The sequence below is a fragment of the Culex pipiens genome, chromosome 3 (genome assembly GCF_016801865.2).
Source record: "Culex pipiens pallens isolate TS chromosome 3, TS_CPP_V2, whole genome shotgun sequence".
NCBI classification, from domain to species: Eukaryota; Metazoa; Arthropoda; class Insecta; order Diptera; family Culicidae; genus Culex; species Culex pipiens.
This window is the reverse complement of record NC_068939.1, coordinates 67,710,871-67,724,912: the sequence shown is the minus strand read 5'-3', so window position 1 is coordinate 67,724,912 and position 14,042 is coordinate 67,710,871. Positions and strand designations below refer to the sequence as shown.

General features: G+C 38.3%; 2 protein-coding genes across 2 annotated transcripts; one reads left to right on the top strand and one right to left on the bottom strand.

The window, feature by feature from the left end:
* The first annotated feature begins 2,633 nt into the window (after window positions 1–2,633).
* Window positions 2,634–4,408, top strand: LOC120420914 (HMG box-containing protein 4-like). Its single transcript, XM_039584039.2, has 4 exons — window positions 2,634–2,871; window positions 2,941–3,008; window positions 3,097–4,035; window positions 4,100–4,408. Exons 1-4 carry the CDS (start codon window positions 2,739–2,741, stop codon window positions 4,250–4,252), a joined length of 1,293 nt encoding a protein of 430 aa, XP_039439973.1. The 5' UTR covers window positions 2,634–2,738; the 3' UTR covers window positions 4,253–4,408.
* A 3,634-nt stretch (window positions 4,409–8,042) lies between these two features.
* On the bottom strand, window positions 8,043–13,819 carry LOC120420919 (ADP-dependent glucokinase). The gene is made up of 3 exons (XM_039584046.2): window positions 13,268–13,819; window positions 13,046–13,210; window positions 8,043–9,222 (listed from the first exon to the last, which is right to left on the bottom strand). Exons 1-3 carry the CDS (start codon window positions 13,618–13,620, stop codon window positions 8,247–8,249), a joined length of 1,494 nt encoding a protein of 497 aa, XP_039439980.1. The 5' UTR covers window positions 13,621–13,819; the 3' UTR covers window positions 8,043–8,246.
* Window positions 13,820–14,042: the final 223 nt, after the last annotated feature.

Below are 14,042 nucleotides of genomic sequence, written 5' to 3'. Positions count from 1 at the left end.
CTTGTTCACGTTTTTTTTTGAATCCGAAAGATCTTTGCAATAAATTTAATTCGCAATTCGCAATTTTCAGTGTAAGAACGGGCCTTGATCGATCATATGCACTAGGTTCCTGAAGAACACGCACTGCCCTTACACCTACATCTCACCCTTGCTCTGAGTCAGTACGAGCAGCACGCTAGAACGCGCTTTGAGTGTTCGTGCCAGGCATGCACACCTTCTTTTCCGGTTACGCATTTTAACTCGGCCGGGGGTGGTACATTACGTAGGGTTTGATGTAAGTATAAGTGCCTAACCATCTTTAGTGTGCCTATCAACTTTCATTAAAGCAAAAACCTCTTTTATTTTTAGTTTGAATTCAAAAACTAATTGTTATTTACTGTGTATTGATTTCTCCTGGAATCTTCCCTATTGTTGAGTCTGTTTATCTGTTGCTATTTCTTTTGTCGCGGTGTTTTGTTACAATTTTTGGTCCTAAGCATGTTATAAAAGTTTACCAAAAATACAATAGTAATATTTGTGTTAATCCTTTAACTATTCTATAAATTGAGTAAGGGCTCAAACCTCACTTGTTTGAAAAAAAGGGTGAAGATTGAAAACAATTGACAGTAAAAGATAATTTATTTTATAAAAATCAAGTATCAATAGTAAGAGAATGATGAGCGTATTTTGAAGAATAAAAATGAGAAGCTAGATGTATTAGATGTAAAATTAGACAATAGTTAATAAAAAGAGATACAAAACAAGCTTAGATTATAGTAATGATAATTTATAGGAAAGATAAAGAATTATTCAAATAAATAAATTCGCAATAAAATCAAAAAAGATTAGGCGAATGATAAATAGACTTGATATTACTAGTACATTAAGGAAAAGTATATTTTTAAGGAAAAAAAAACTAAACAAAGTTTGTTACAGCAGTATCAATTGATAGAAAAGAGTGGAAAATCTTTGAGAGATAAGAGAATCAAAAGTTAGTAAAATTAAAATCAAATGTTGGATATTAAGTAAAAGAATCAGTGAAGAATTGGGAATCAGAAGAGCAAAATAAAAATAGGAGATAGGTGGTAGCTGAGAATGAAGAGAAGAGAAACCCCGTTGTGCGATGTTTCAGGTACATCCACAGCAGTTGACTCAACATACTGCGAATCAAAACAATACCGTCTACAATCACAAATTACTTCCCTTTCCCACATTGTTGCGCCCCTTTCTTTTAGCCGTCTCGACTTTGACCCGCGGTGGTCAAAGGTTTACGATCCGTTTCCACAGGCCACCAGCTAGGTCATCATGAAAACCAAGCCAACGTGGAGGTAAGAAAATAGGACACTCGCAGGAACCAGAGCTATACTGTTCTGATCAAGATAATTCGGATGATCTAACAGAACTACGGATGTAGTTAGTTACGCTACTTCCAGAATGTTCCTTACGTGGACGTCAACCGAAGAGCACGCAACAAGGTCAGTGCCATTGCATGCTCTTAGGTATCAATCCTTGGCCTGCTTTGCAATAAATATAATTTCAATCAAAACTTTAATGTAAGGTATGCAGAGTTACCAGGTCAAAATTGGAAAAATCTGGCAAAGTATGGATAAAAAATCGGGAAAAATCTGGCAGACGAAAATCGAACCATTATTATCTATGGTGAAGGGGAGGGAGGATATGGATTAGTTCAAAAATTTGTAGAATTCAGATGGTTTAAATGATTTTATGACATCAAAAATATTTTATCAACATCCCCTGTAAGAAAAACTCATTTGATTTTTTTTTATTTTCAATGAAATTCGTTAATTTTAATCAAAAAGTTGTTCAAAATTGGCATGAAATGAAAAATCTGGCAGAATCTGTCAAAATCTGGCACTGAGAAGGATAAATCTTTATTCTGGCTGACACTTGAAAAATCTGGCATTTCCAGATTTATCTGGCAACCTGGCGACCCTGGGCATAGAGCTTTATGACGTTTCGCGTACGCACACTAGCGCACCATTTGATTTTGCTGGCCGGACAAAATTTAACCTCACTTTTTTTCGTGTACGTACACGCAATACATGCGCACGTAAATAACTTTATTAGGCTTTCTAGGCCCAGTGAAAAAAATAAAAATAAAAATGACGAAATTTGCGTCACAGTGTCCTGATGCAAACAACGATCGAGCGCCAGCTGTCACAGCCCTGCTAAGTATGTTGGCTGACAAATCGGGCGGCCAGTCATAAAATCCAGCTAGAAGTCACCTGACAAAAAACTTTTGCTAGAAAGAGATAGGAAATCTGATGCAAACAAACGTCCAGCTGTCATGTAAACATTCTTTGAATGTGTTGGTAAATTTCTGACTAGAAAGCCTTATGCACTTCGGAAGAAAACGGTCAAGAAAAATTTCAAATGGGCAGCAGCGGTAGCGAAAGCAAGCCAGAGAGTGTAAAGAAAAGCCTCAAGAAAACGTTTCCACTCTTTTGTTCTGCCGTTCGTAAAATCCTTTTCTTTCGAAGAGCATACCGGCCCTAAAGGTTTTACAGAATTTTGGAAACGTTTATTGGAACTTTCTCGAGTTGGTCGAGATTTTCAGTCTATGAAGCGTTACGTAAGTTACCGTCACTTACGCTCTTTGTTTACGTGTTTTGTTTAGGTTTATTGTTGCTTTTAATTTTTTGTTTAGTTGACACTTCAACGCAGAGCGATTTTTTCGACTCTTAGAACAAAAATTTGTAAAATAAGAAAAAGTTTTGAAACTTAAAAGACAACAATAAATGGGACGTTTAACCAAAGCCAAACTGGCCGCAAAGGCTCGCAGGGCCGCTCGGACGAAGGGAATCGTCCTTGCCGAACCGGTTCCAACTACTGATTGTGAATCTCCGAACAAATCGTTGCCGGAAGTTGCAGGTAAGTTAGGCCATTTTTACGTTGCCTCTATAATATTTACCAAAAATTACAAAATTTTGCATGCATAAGCCACATGTACCACAGAACCGATCCCCGTGGAGCAAGATAACTCTCTGTCACTTGAGGAGCATTTGAAGGTAAATTATAAATTTTGATGAAAAATGTTTTCCTCTGAAATGTGTCCGAAAAAACTAAAACGTATTTAATTATGATTTGTTACCTCAGGTTCACGTTATTCCCAACGCGAACCATCCGGAAAACCAGGTCAAAAGTGACCAGGTCGTTGAAGAAAATCAGCAGCAAATTCCAGAAGCGCTCCCCGAGCAGATCCCTCGTCGTGCTGAAAAGTTACCCAAGTGTTGTGAAGAAGGTAAAAAGGTCAAACCCAAAAAGCGCCCACCGCGCTGTTCACCCTTCACCCTGTGGGCCGAGGAGGTCCAACGACAGATGGCAGCCGATCCGAAGCCGCCCCAGGTCGGGTCCACGTACAAGCAGCTGCTGAAAAAGTGGTCCCGACTTCCGCGGCTTCAGAAAACCTACTGGAAACACCGAGCCAGCTTGACGAACGAGCCAAGCCGGAAGAAAGAGAGTTCAGAGCGGGAAAAGAAGGAACGGCCGAAGAAGGCCAAGGCCACTCAGACCGATCCCCAGGAGAAGAAGAGTGAAACGCTGGATTTGATGGTTGAGATGCTGCCGGTCAAGAATGAACCGGAGGATCCGGCGACCACACCCCAACCCGTGGTCTTGGTCTACTCGGCTTACACGCTTTGGCTGTTGAACTTTCGTCGGAGCGTCTCGTCCGAGATGAGTGACCGACTCGGATCCGGTTCCAAACTGGCCGCCCGGCTTTGGGATGGGCTACCGATGAAGGAAAAGGTCGCCTGGAACAACCGTGCCTTCCAGGTCAACGGCCTGCTGCGTTACGGTTGGGAACAAGCTACGACATATGCGGCCGTAAGAAAGTTCGTTCTCGGGGAAAAGAAAGAATCGATCACCACCAGACACGAAGAACCGAACCAACTCAGCATAACGAACGTTCGATCGCTGGCAGAGCCGGTCATCGTTAAGCAGGAACCAGTCACAACTCCGGCGGAAGCCATCGGTTGCATCAAACTGTTCAGCGATAGCCTAACCATCGTCGGCGATTCCTTAAAGGATTGTGAGGTAAGGGATCAACACTGCTTTGATCACCAACCACTTCACTTTTGCTTTGGATATTTTTTGACAGAGTCCCGATGTGGCGAGCAGAATCACGTGGCTCGTCGGCAGTTTGCACAGCACCCTGGAACCGTTGAGCGCGCTCGCTCATGGGATGGACCTTTCCGCGTTGCAGGACAACGTGGAGCAGCTGAGGAAACTGTTCCAGCAGCAGAAGCTTTGAAGGCCATCGTTACTTGTAAGTACATATCTATTTAAACTGTTGTTTTTTGCGCTAAATTATCTTAAGTAAACATTATAAGCTTATTACTTAAAATATGTGAGAAAATTACTTACATTTATAATCCTAATTAAATACAAAATATTATCAATTTTCAAATAAATATTTTGAAATGTCACTAGATAAAGTGTGATGGACTGTTTGTCTACATCCAAGGTTTCGCCCTTTTGAAAAGTTATCACCGATATTTTGTAACATATTTTTTTCAAGATTTTGTATTTTTCCCGTGCATAGAAGATTTTAGAATTTTATTTTAAGCCATTATTGTTAGTACGGGGATCGGAAGAAACGTCAAGAAAAATTGCGCACTGTTTTCGAATGTTAAAATAAAAAATAGATAAAATACAAATTAAAAAAAAATACCATTAACAATTAAAGAATCAAGCTGAAAATTAAAATAAATTTAAAATATCCGAAAAACAAAAAGAATTGTTACTTTAAAATTTTGAATAAGGTTTTCTAGCTTTTCTAGTCCCAATGAAAATAAAAACTACCCAAAAATGACGAACTTCTCGCCACAGTGTCCTCATACAAACAATGCATTGCAACGATCGTGCTCGAGCTGCCACACTGCAAAATATGTTGGCTGACATATCGGGCGGTCAGTCAAAAAAAAGACAGCTAGAAGTCGCCTGACAAAAAACTTTTGCTAGAAAGAGATAGCAAATATGATGCAAACAAACCCCCAGCTGCCATGTAAACCTGCTTTGAATTTGGTGGTAAATATCTGACTAGAAAGCCTTTTTTTTGTGTGCAACCAACCAAACGGGACCACGCGGTCACTTCTTACAAATTGAGTTGTTTCCATGTATTTTTAAATCTACATTCTATACATGCAAATAACTCGCATAGGCATTTGGAAGGTGTTAGCTCTGCCGAGCTTCGGTGACCCATTTCTACGCTGGCTAGCCGAGCGCGAGGTACTTCAGCTTTATCAACAAGCCCCGCCCTGAAGAACGTTTGGACCAATCGGATTCAAACGTTATTTAGAACTTCCGAACCCTTGTCAAATGGACAAGGACCCAGCGCGTATATAGTTGATAGTAACAGTATTCCTAATTCCAGTCATAGCTCACCAAGTCGCGAAGGCATAGTGGTTAGCATTTTTGCTTACCAATCCAAAGGACGGGGGATCGAACCCCGACTCGAGCGACTTTGATTTTTCGTTCATGTTCAGAGTTTTAAGATTTATATTTCCTATACTTTCTTGTTGGGAGCAGATGGGAATCGAACCCAGGACCATTCGCTTACAAAGTGAACACCGTGACCAGTAAGTCACGGCCGCTCCCTAAATATCTGACAAGAAAGCCTTAACCTTAAATTCAAAAATAATTCAATCTTTAATTTCTTAAATTTATTTTTTAATTTCTTATTTTTTTAATTCTTGAATGAACTTGAAACAACTGAAAATACAAAAAGGTAGACATTTTTGGTAGAGGTGGGCAAAATCGCTCTTTTTTAGGAGCCGCTCATTTTCGTTCGCTCATTGAAAAGAGCCGCTCTTTTGAACGGCTCTTTCGTTCTTTTTCAAAATTTTGATGAAAAGGTTTTTTTAAGAATCGTGTGATTTTATAAGTTTTTTTCTTATTGGACTTTTATAAATTATTTGATGAAAAAAATAAACTGAAAACGAGAAGATGCCCTTGAAAACCATAGGTCTTGGTGGTCTCTATGTCAAGATTTCTACTCGCACCTAAACATTCGAGTAATAGAATGTCATCCAAACTTAAATCTAGGATGCTGGACAAATTGCTATTAATTTTAAAATTGTATTTATTTCTACATGAAGTAAAAAATGCTAATATTTTATTTGCAGAAAATATTCTGTGATTTTTTTCTACATTCTGATTTAATCGATAAAATCTCTAAACTATTCAGTAGATTTTTGGTTATATTTTTACAAATCATTAACTTTTGGGATTAATTTTTAAAAGCATCGAAATATTTAAAATTGCATTTCAAATTCTCAAAAACAAATTTAATACTATTTTTTTTTAAATTCAATAAATTAAATTTATGTCAAAAATAATGCCATCTTGAAACGGTTCTTTCAAAAGACCGGAGTTTAAAAAAGAACCGCGGTTCTTTTTTTGTGAGCCACGGTTCGTTCGCTCTTTTTAGTGAACCGGCTCTTTGAGCGGCTCGCTCTTTTTTTGCCCACCTCTAATTTTTGGAGTCATATTCATTTTTTGTATTAGATAGAAAATACTGAACGATTTTTGAATTTTAAGTTCTTCAAGTTTTTTTTTTAAAATAATATTTATTTTTCAATTCTATCTTTAAAGCATTATTAAATAAATAGACGACCTGAAGTTTGAATTTGGTTATCCTTAGAATTTTTCAATTCTAGATTTTTTTTAAAGGTCCAAAAACTAAATTTAAAATGTTTGCTGTTTGGGAGTCCGTCTTGAGTCAGGGGTATTAAAAACACAAAACGCAAACAATTAAAATTCAAAATTTTGATAAATAAAGTGTTTTGAAATGCATTCCAATTTTTAGTTTTAAAAATATCGTAGTATTTTTTTCGGGATTTTTATTCGTTGGATTGAACATTGGTATTTTATGAACATTTAAAATGTTTTCAAAGGAGTTAAAACATGGTAAATATGATTATAAACGCATGAAAATGCATTTTAACTGGTTTTCAACGGTTTTTTTTTAGATTTTTTTTGTTTGCTCCTTGATTATTCAAGCCTACTTTGGGGAGGGGACGTGAAAATATTTGCAACAGCCTTATTTTTTTTAGTTTTTGGTTTTTAAATTTTTAAGTTTTTTTTGTGGATTTCTAAATACTTTTGTTTCAAATTTGATTAGTTTCCGATTTATTTATTTTTCTTTCAGAAAATGTAATGATAATTTTCAGAGTTTCTTTATTTGCAAAAAAAATCTGTCATTTCAATTCCAAGATTCTTTGCTTTGTGATTTGGCTTTATAAGGCAAGTTTGCAACGGTCATACAATATTTTAAGAGGAGAGGAGGGGGTAGTATGCACCCCCTCCTAAGGGAAAACCATAACAGCATTTCTGTGGAAGAATTTTGTTAGATGTTTCAAAACAACTACTATTCTTCGTCATCCATATGAAAAAAGTCTTGAAACCCCTCAAAATTATTTTAAAAAGCAAATTTTTTAAAACATTTTAGATTAATTTTAAACAATCATGCGGGGCAATGTGCACCACAATATTGGGGCAAAAAGCACCGGGTAAAAGCAGTTTCCACTAGTCACCACTAGATGACACCACTGCATCACAGCGGTGCATTTTGCCCCGACTACGCATTTTGTAGAAAATTTAATTAAAAATGCATTTTTTGATGTTTTTGGACTCATCTATCTACAGTATAAAGATGATTCTGGCAAAAACTATATACCTCGACACTTACAATATCAATAAATGCTTTTTATATTGTCCAAAAATCATAATGAAGGTTCAATGAAAATTAGATGAAAACACAACATTTTAATGTTTTACAAATAACTTAAGCTCACTTTATACTACGAAACTCAATTTTTTCCCGCATGGTTTAGCAATATTAGGCTTCCAATTTCTATATTTTTTTTCCCGGACAATGCTTCCAAATACCGAGAAAAGCAGGGGATGCATTTTGCTCCGGGGGGCATATTACCCCCTCTCCCCCTTTTCTTTTCGTTCTTCGATAAAGTTACCAATCATAAAATAAATAAACTTGCTGGTTTGTGATATTCGTCTTTCCTGTATATTGAAATTTAAGCGGAGAATTGAGTAAAACATCTTTTTTGCGTAATATCATTTCAACTGTATTGTCAAAAGTTGCAAAGGTTGAAATTAAACCATTAGGAATGTCGTAAAGAGTCCAGAACGGGAACAGATCTTTGAAAGCTTTGAGGATTAAAATTTGGAAACATTTTGCGTAACAATATCACTTGAAAACGTGGAATGATCATCACTACAACTACACACTAGATTTGTAGTATCAGTCCGGCTCCGGAGATGTTATCGCCCGCTCCGGCCGTTTGCTTGGCCACCTTGCAGATCAGCACCGGTGCCACGCAGATTTCGACCTCCACCTTGTGCTGCTCGTTGATTGTGACGGTTTCGTCCCAGCAGGACACCGGATCCTTCACGGCGAACGGAATCCTCCGTGCACCTTCCTGCGTGGAGGTGGCAAAGCTGTCATCCAGCAGCCGGTACGAAGCGTCCGGATTTACGATCGTGGTCGCACACACGTGCCGATGGGCCGTTAGGGACGCCTTTGCGGCGGCATTTTTCGTGTGCTTCCAGCTGCTGCCCTTGGCCACCAGAATAGCCTGGTAGGCGAGGGTGTGCAGATGGATCCGGGAGATCATCCGGCGGTGAGGATCCTCCAACCGGTGCCGGAAGAAATCGTCGTTCAGTATCCGAAACACGTTTCTTGCTTGGTCGAGCGATGCCGCCACCCGGGGATTGCAATCGGCCACCAAGCTGATCTTGCCAGTTTGCAGCACCTGTCCGAGATTGTCCAACTCCTGCTCGTTCATTCCTAAAGAATCGCTGAACGGAATAACGTTCTTGAGCAACTGCTGAAGCAACTCCAGCTCAACGAAGCTGGCCATCTCAAAGTGGACCAGAGTTTCCCTCGACTGGGCTTGTATTTGGTTGCGAACCTTCATGATGCGACCCTCGCGAATGCCAGCTTCGTACTCGTAGTTGTCCATCATCTGGAGGCCACTTACGACAAACAAGTGAGGGTTAAAGTTGGGCAGGGCCTGTTCGAACTCTTCCAGCGAAGTAATGAACGGATTGTGGTAGTCGCTGTGCAGAATGTAACGATTGGCTCGCGGTGATTCGAGTGTTCCCCACCGGTCGCCAGTTTTGTACTCCAGAATCAGATGGATGTCATCTTCATCGATGAGGCTACCGGTTAGGCGGACGTCCGGTCGCAGGTGGGTCTTTAACCTGGAAGAAGCGATTGTTTGTTAATTTAATGTTATTTAAATTTTGCGTGAATTGATATTTCTTTTCCAATTGACATTTCACAAACTTTTTCTTTGAATTGTTGATTTTTATGAAACTTTATCCATGCCTTTTTTAAACAAAAACTAACTTAATCCACCTATGTGGTTGGTGCCTTGATCAATCCTTACTAAAAGATTCTCATAGATTGTTGACTCGTTAAAGGTCTTTCGATTACCTAACCAACGATTGGTCGGATGACGGATCTGGACATAGTTTACATACAAATAAGTGAGATTCGGCTACAAAAAAAGTAAATAAATATCACCTAAGTTGTCATAACTTGAGATAGGATTGCCAGATCTTCAATGTTTTGGACTCATTGGAAAGGTTTTTTAATTACCTATCCAACCTATATAACATGGTGAAATTTGGTATGATTTCACAACATTTATCTAACATCCGGATATATGCGAAAACACATTTTCATACATAACTTCTGAACTACTTATCGAAGCATAAATTTTATTGAAACTCGATCGACGGATCCCTAAACCAAGTCAAATGCGACCGGTTTGGTCTAAAGCGGTTGAGCCAGTGCTGAGAAAACTGTGTGACAATTTTGGTAATACACAGAAACACAGACAAACAGACATTTGTTCAGTTTTCGATTCGATAGGTATACGTGAAGGTGGGTCAACGAGCTTTATGTGAAAATTTTAGAGCAGGATTATAGCCTTACCTCAGTGAGGTCAAAGTTGGTTTAAAAAATCAAAATATTAAAAAAAACATCAAAATGTCAATGAAAATTAAAGTGCAATTATCTGAAATCAATGAAAAAGGCTTTCTCTGACGTTTAGAATCATTTTTAGCACGTTTGGGTTTATTCAAAAATCTTTTGAATTTTTTAAAGTTTTTGATGTACAGTACCACAAAAAGTTTTGTTTTGCAAAAAAAAAAAAAATGTTTTCGTCAAATCTTACATTTTTGAAAACTCATTATTGCAAAACATCTGAACTAGTGTAAAGTGCAATTTATAACACCTTTTTTCATGAAAATTTTGAGACTATGGATTATTATTTCAATTTTCATATTTTTTTTTTAAATTTTTGCCTTCCCTCCCCCCTCGACCCAAGCCAGTGCCGGGGAACAAAAACTTTGAAAAATATTTGCATCAGCCTCATTGCAATAATATTTTTTTTTTGACGATACATCTCTTTTTCGACGGTCAAGTATGACCTTTTTTGTCAAGAAGGACTGCGAAGTTATTTTTTTTAATTGATTTAAACAATCAATTCAAATCCTTTGCGGTCGTACAAAATGTCATTGTACTTAGAAAAATAAACTTTATCGTTATAAACAATTATATCACAAATTCAAACTTCATTTTAGGACCCAATTACAGGCAGAGTAGGGTACACTGAGAACGATGAGTTCATTTTCATCGTTTTGAATTCTTTGTTAGGCTGTTTCTCAGAAACGAAACTAATTGTCCAATTTTCAAAGTCGTTACAAAAATATTTACTTCGGAGGTGCTTTTCTTTGAAGAAGTATTAAAAAAAAACCTTAAAATATATATCCAAAGGTGGCTATAACTTGTGAATGCTTTATTTTATTGTAATGATTTTAATTTAAATGATTTTTTTTTTCAATTTGCCGTTTTTTGAACATTTAAAAAAATATTTTTATGTAAAATCATATCTTCGGAACCAGATTATGTAAACTTGTGTTTTATGACTCAAAATTTGCCTTCTTTAGTCCCTTAAAACATCTTAAAAAAATCCGAAGGAAAAAAAGTGAATTTTAAAATATAAGTGTTAGTGCTAAAAAGTTAATAAGAAAAATCGGATTTTTTCCGTGTACCCATTTTTTCCGAGTTCTAAACATAACCTCCAACTTTGCCGAAGACTTTAAATCGATCAACAAATTCATTCTCAAGATACAGAAATCCATACATTAACAAACCTATTTTATATGATTATAGCTCCCAAAATTGTATGGAGACTGGCATGAAAAAAATCGATGCAAAATGACTTCTTTTGACACCATGGAATACAAGGACAAAGTTTCATCCAAATAAAAAACCCGATTTAATCCCACCAGGGTTAAGATAGAACCTTTCTTACTAAGGAATATAACTTCTTTCAATTCATAACATCCACTTTGTTTATTTATAACGTCAGCACAAAAGAAAGTGACATGATACAAAAAATCTTATGATGAAAGCAAGGTATCATTATGGAGTGTTTTCCAAAAGAAATTGAAAAAGAAATTTTCACCAAAAGAATATTTTTAATCGTATTAATTCTTAATCAAACAAACGTTTGTGCAATTCAGCATCTACGAAAGTGAGAGAGTCAGAGAAAGCTATTTTCAGGTAGATAGCCATTGGCGTCGCGAGCATTGAAAACTTTGAAAACGATATAAAGCTTAAAAGCTTAGAAAGCTCCCATTGGAATCCAATGAACTCTGTTAAATAAACTTACGAAATCACGACAAAATGAAGCCTACTTAAAGGCGATTTAAGGAGCACACGGGAAACAAATTGTTTATAGCCGGATGAATGTCCTAAGTCACAAAAGTTTTTGCATAAACATTGGACAGTTATGCGAAAACGGACAGGGCAAAAGAAACCGAAAAGCTACGATATCTTGCATTTTGTAGGAAACATCGGTAGACAAGCAACTACAAACGAGTATATCTCGAGGCTCAAAATATATGCGCCAGTATTCGAAGCTCAACTTGACAACTTGTCGACTTGGCGACGAAGCGTCGAAAATCGATGCAGTGTGATTTATAGCGACTTTTCCGATTAAAATTCATGCTGAATCGTTATATTTACGAACATGAAAATGACGTCCAGCCATAAAGTATAACCTATAACTTTCGGGATTGCCGATCGATGTCAAATTTGTTTCAAATGCTCACTCATGGTCTGTACTATGAATGTAGGAAGAAATTTCGGATAAAATTAGAAACGAAAAATGTTGGCGAAGGTCACCAGGAGGGCTTTTACCTTTTTTTAGGGTTTTTTTTTTCTTATGGTAGGTTAATCAAACGGCTCTAACTCCAGAACCATATTATGAATCTTGATGAAAATTTGGGAGGTTGTAGAGCTCAAAACTTTTGAGACAAATAAAAGATATGAAAATGGAAAAATGACCAAATTTTCATTTGGAAACTGTGTAATTCGTTGGAAAATCTTTTCACATCCGAAAACAGATGGATATTTCGAAATTTGAGCGGCAACTCGCCCAGGTTCAGCACACTAGCTTTCATCTGCATTCAGAAGAATCAAAATCGGATTCAGGGGAGCTGAGAACGACGCGACACAAAATTTGGCAAAATTTTACCACACACGAACATCACTCGATCTCCACGGAATTTATTTTCTCAAAATTCGAGGGTTCGAGATATACGAGTTCTGTCAAGATGAATCGATAGAGCGTCGAAAATCGATGCAGTGTGATTTTTTGGCGATTCTTCCGATCAAAATGAAAATGACGTCCAGCCATAAAGTAAAACCTTTACCTTTCTTTAGTAAGAAAGGCACTCCAATTTAACGCACAGACATTTGCTCAGAATTTGTTTATGAGTAGATATGTATGCGTGAAAGTGGGTCCACGAGGCCTATTTAAGAAGTTCATTTTCGAGTGATTTTATAACATTTCCACATTTTTTCAATGCAATCTCCCCTAACCACTAAAGTGCTACGTCTTTTGTGGATCGCCCTTAATCCAAACTTCGGACAATCAAGTCGGGACTATACTAAAATCATGAAATAATTGTTCCCTTTTTCATTTTCCTTATTATATTCCATACTCACTTGGACGACATCTTCGCTGCGAGCACCACTTCCGCGCCTTCCGAAGCCAGACGGGACCCAATGACCGGTGCGTTGCCTCCCAGTGCCCATCGCGGTTCGGCCACCGGGTGCTTTTTCGCCAGCCGAACCAGCTTCTGGAATAGCTCCTTGTTGCCGGTGAACCTCCTGAAATACGAGATTTGGATAAAAAATCCTCTTGGGCTTTGATTGAAGAAATTATACTCTGCGGCGGCTCCTCGCTGAAAGTAGTACGCAAAGCTCTGCAGGAACTCGTCCTCGGTGGTGATGTCGTCCACGTTGAAGGGCGTCGTCTGGTCCAGCGAGCGCTGCAACGCCTCCGTAAAGTTCAGGAAGTCGACGGCCTTCACGTACAGATCGCTGCACGAGCCGTAACCGATGGCGACGCGCGGTTTCGACACCTGCACAGCAAACTCAAGGTGGTTCAAATTCTTCAGGATGTCGGTGAGGCTTCGCAGGTCCAGCGAGGCCAGGTAGCCCTGGTAAATGATGGCAAACAGGGCCGCAAATACGCTGAGCACGGTCAGCAGCGAAAAGTACGAGGACACCGAGCCCATCGCGAACCAATTCAGAACTAAACGAACCGAACTAGAAACTACTGGAATGCATTAGATTGCGACGAGAGAATCAGTCGCGACAGTCAATTAAGAGTATTGATTAACGTTTAAGCCGGTTTTGGGGCCGCAGAGGGACTACCGAAACGAAGTGAGTGTGATAGAAGAAGATGACAAAGCGAGACTGAATGCATACGTAGAAAGTTTTTCTGTTTTTGTTGTGAACTCGGCAGAGGAGGCATGAATGGATCTCTACCTCTGCAATCGTCGTCGTCGTCGTTGCCGGTATATGGGCATCATGGGCAATGTCCGCAGCGAATGTTCCCTGCCGTCGCCGGGTGTTATGAATGGTTACGGCGTTAGTTTAGGTTGAAATGTTTCCAAATGGTAGGGTTGTTCATTTTTTAGAAAAAGCAATACAAAAT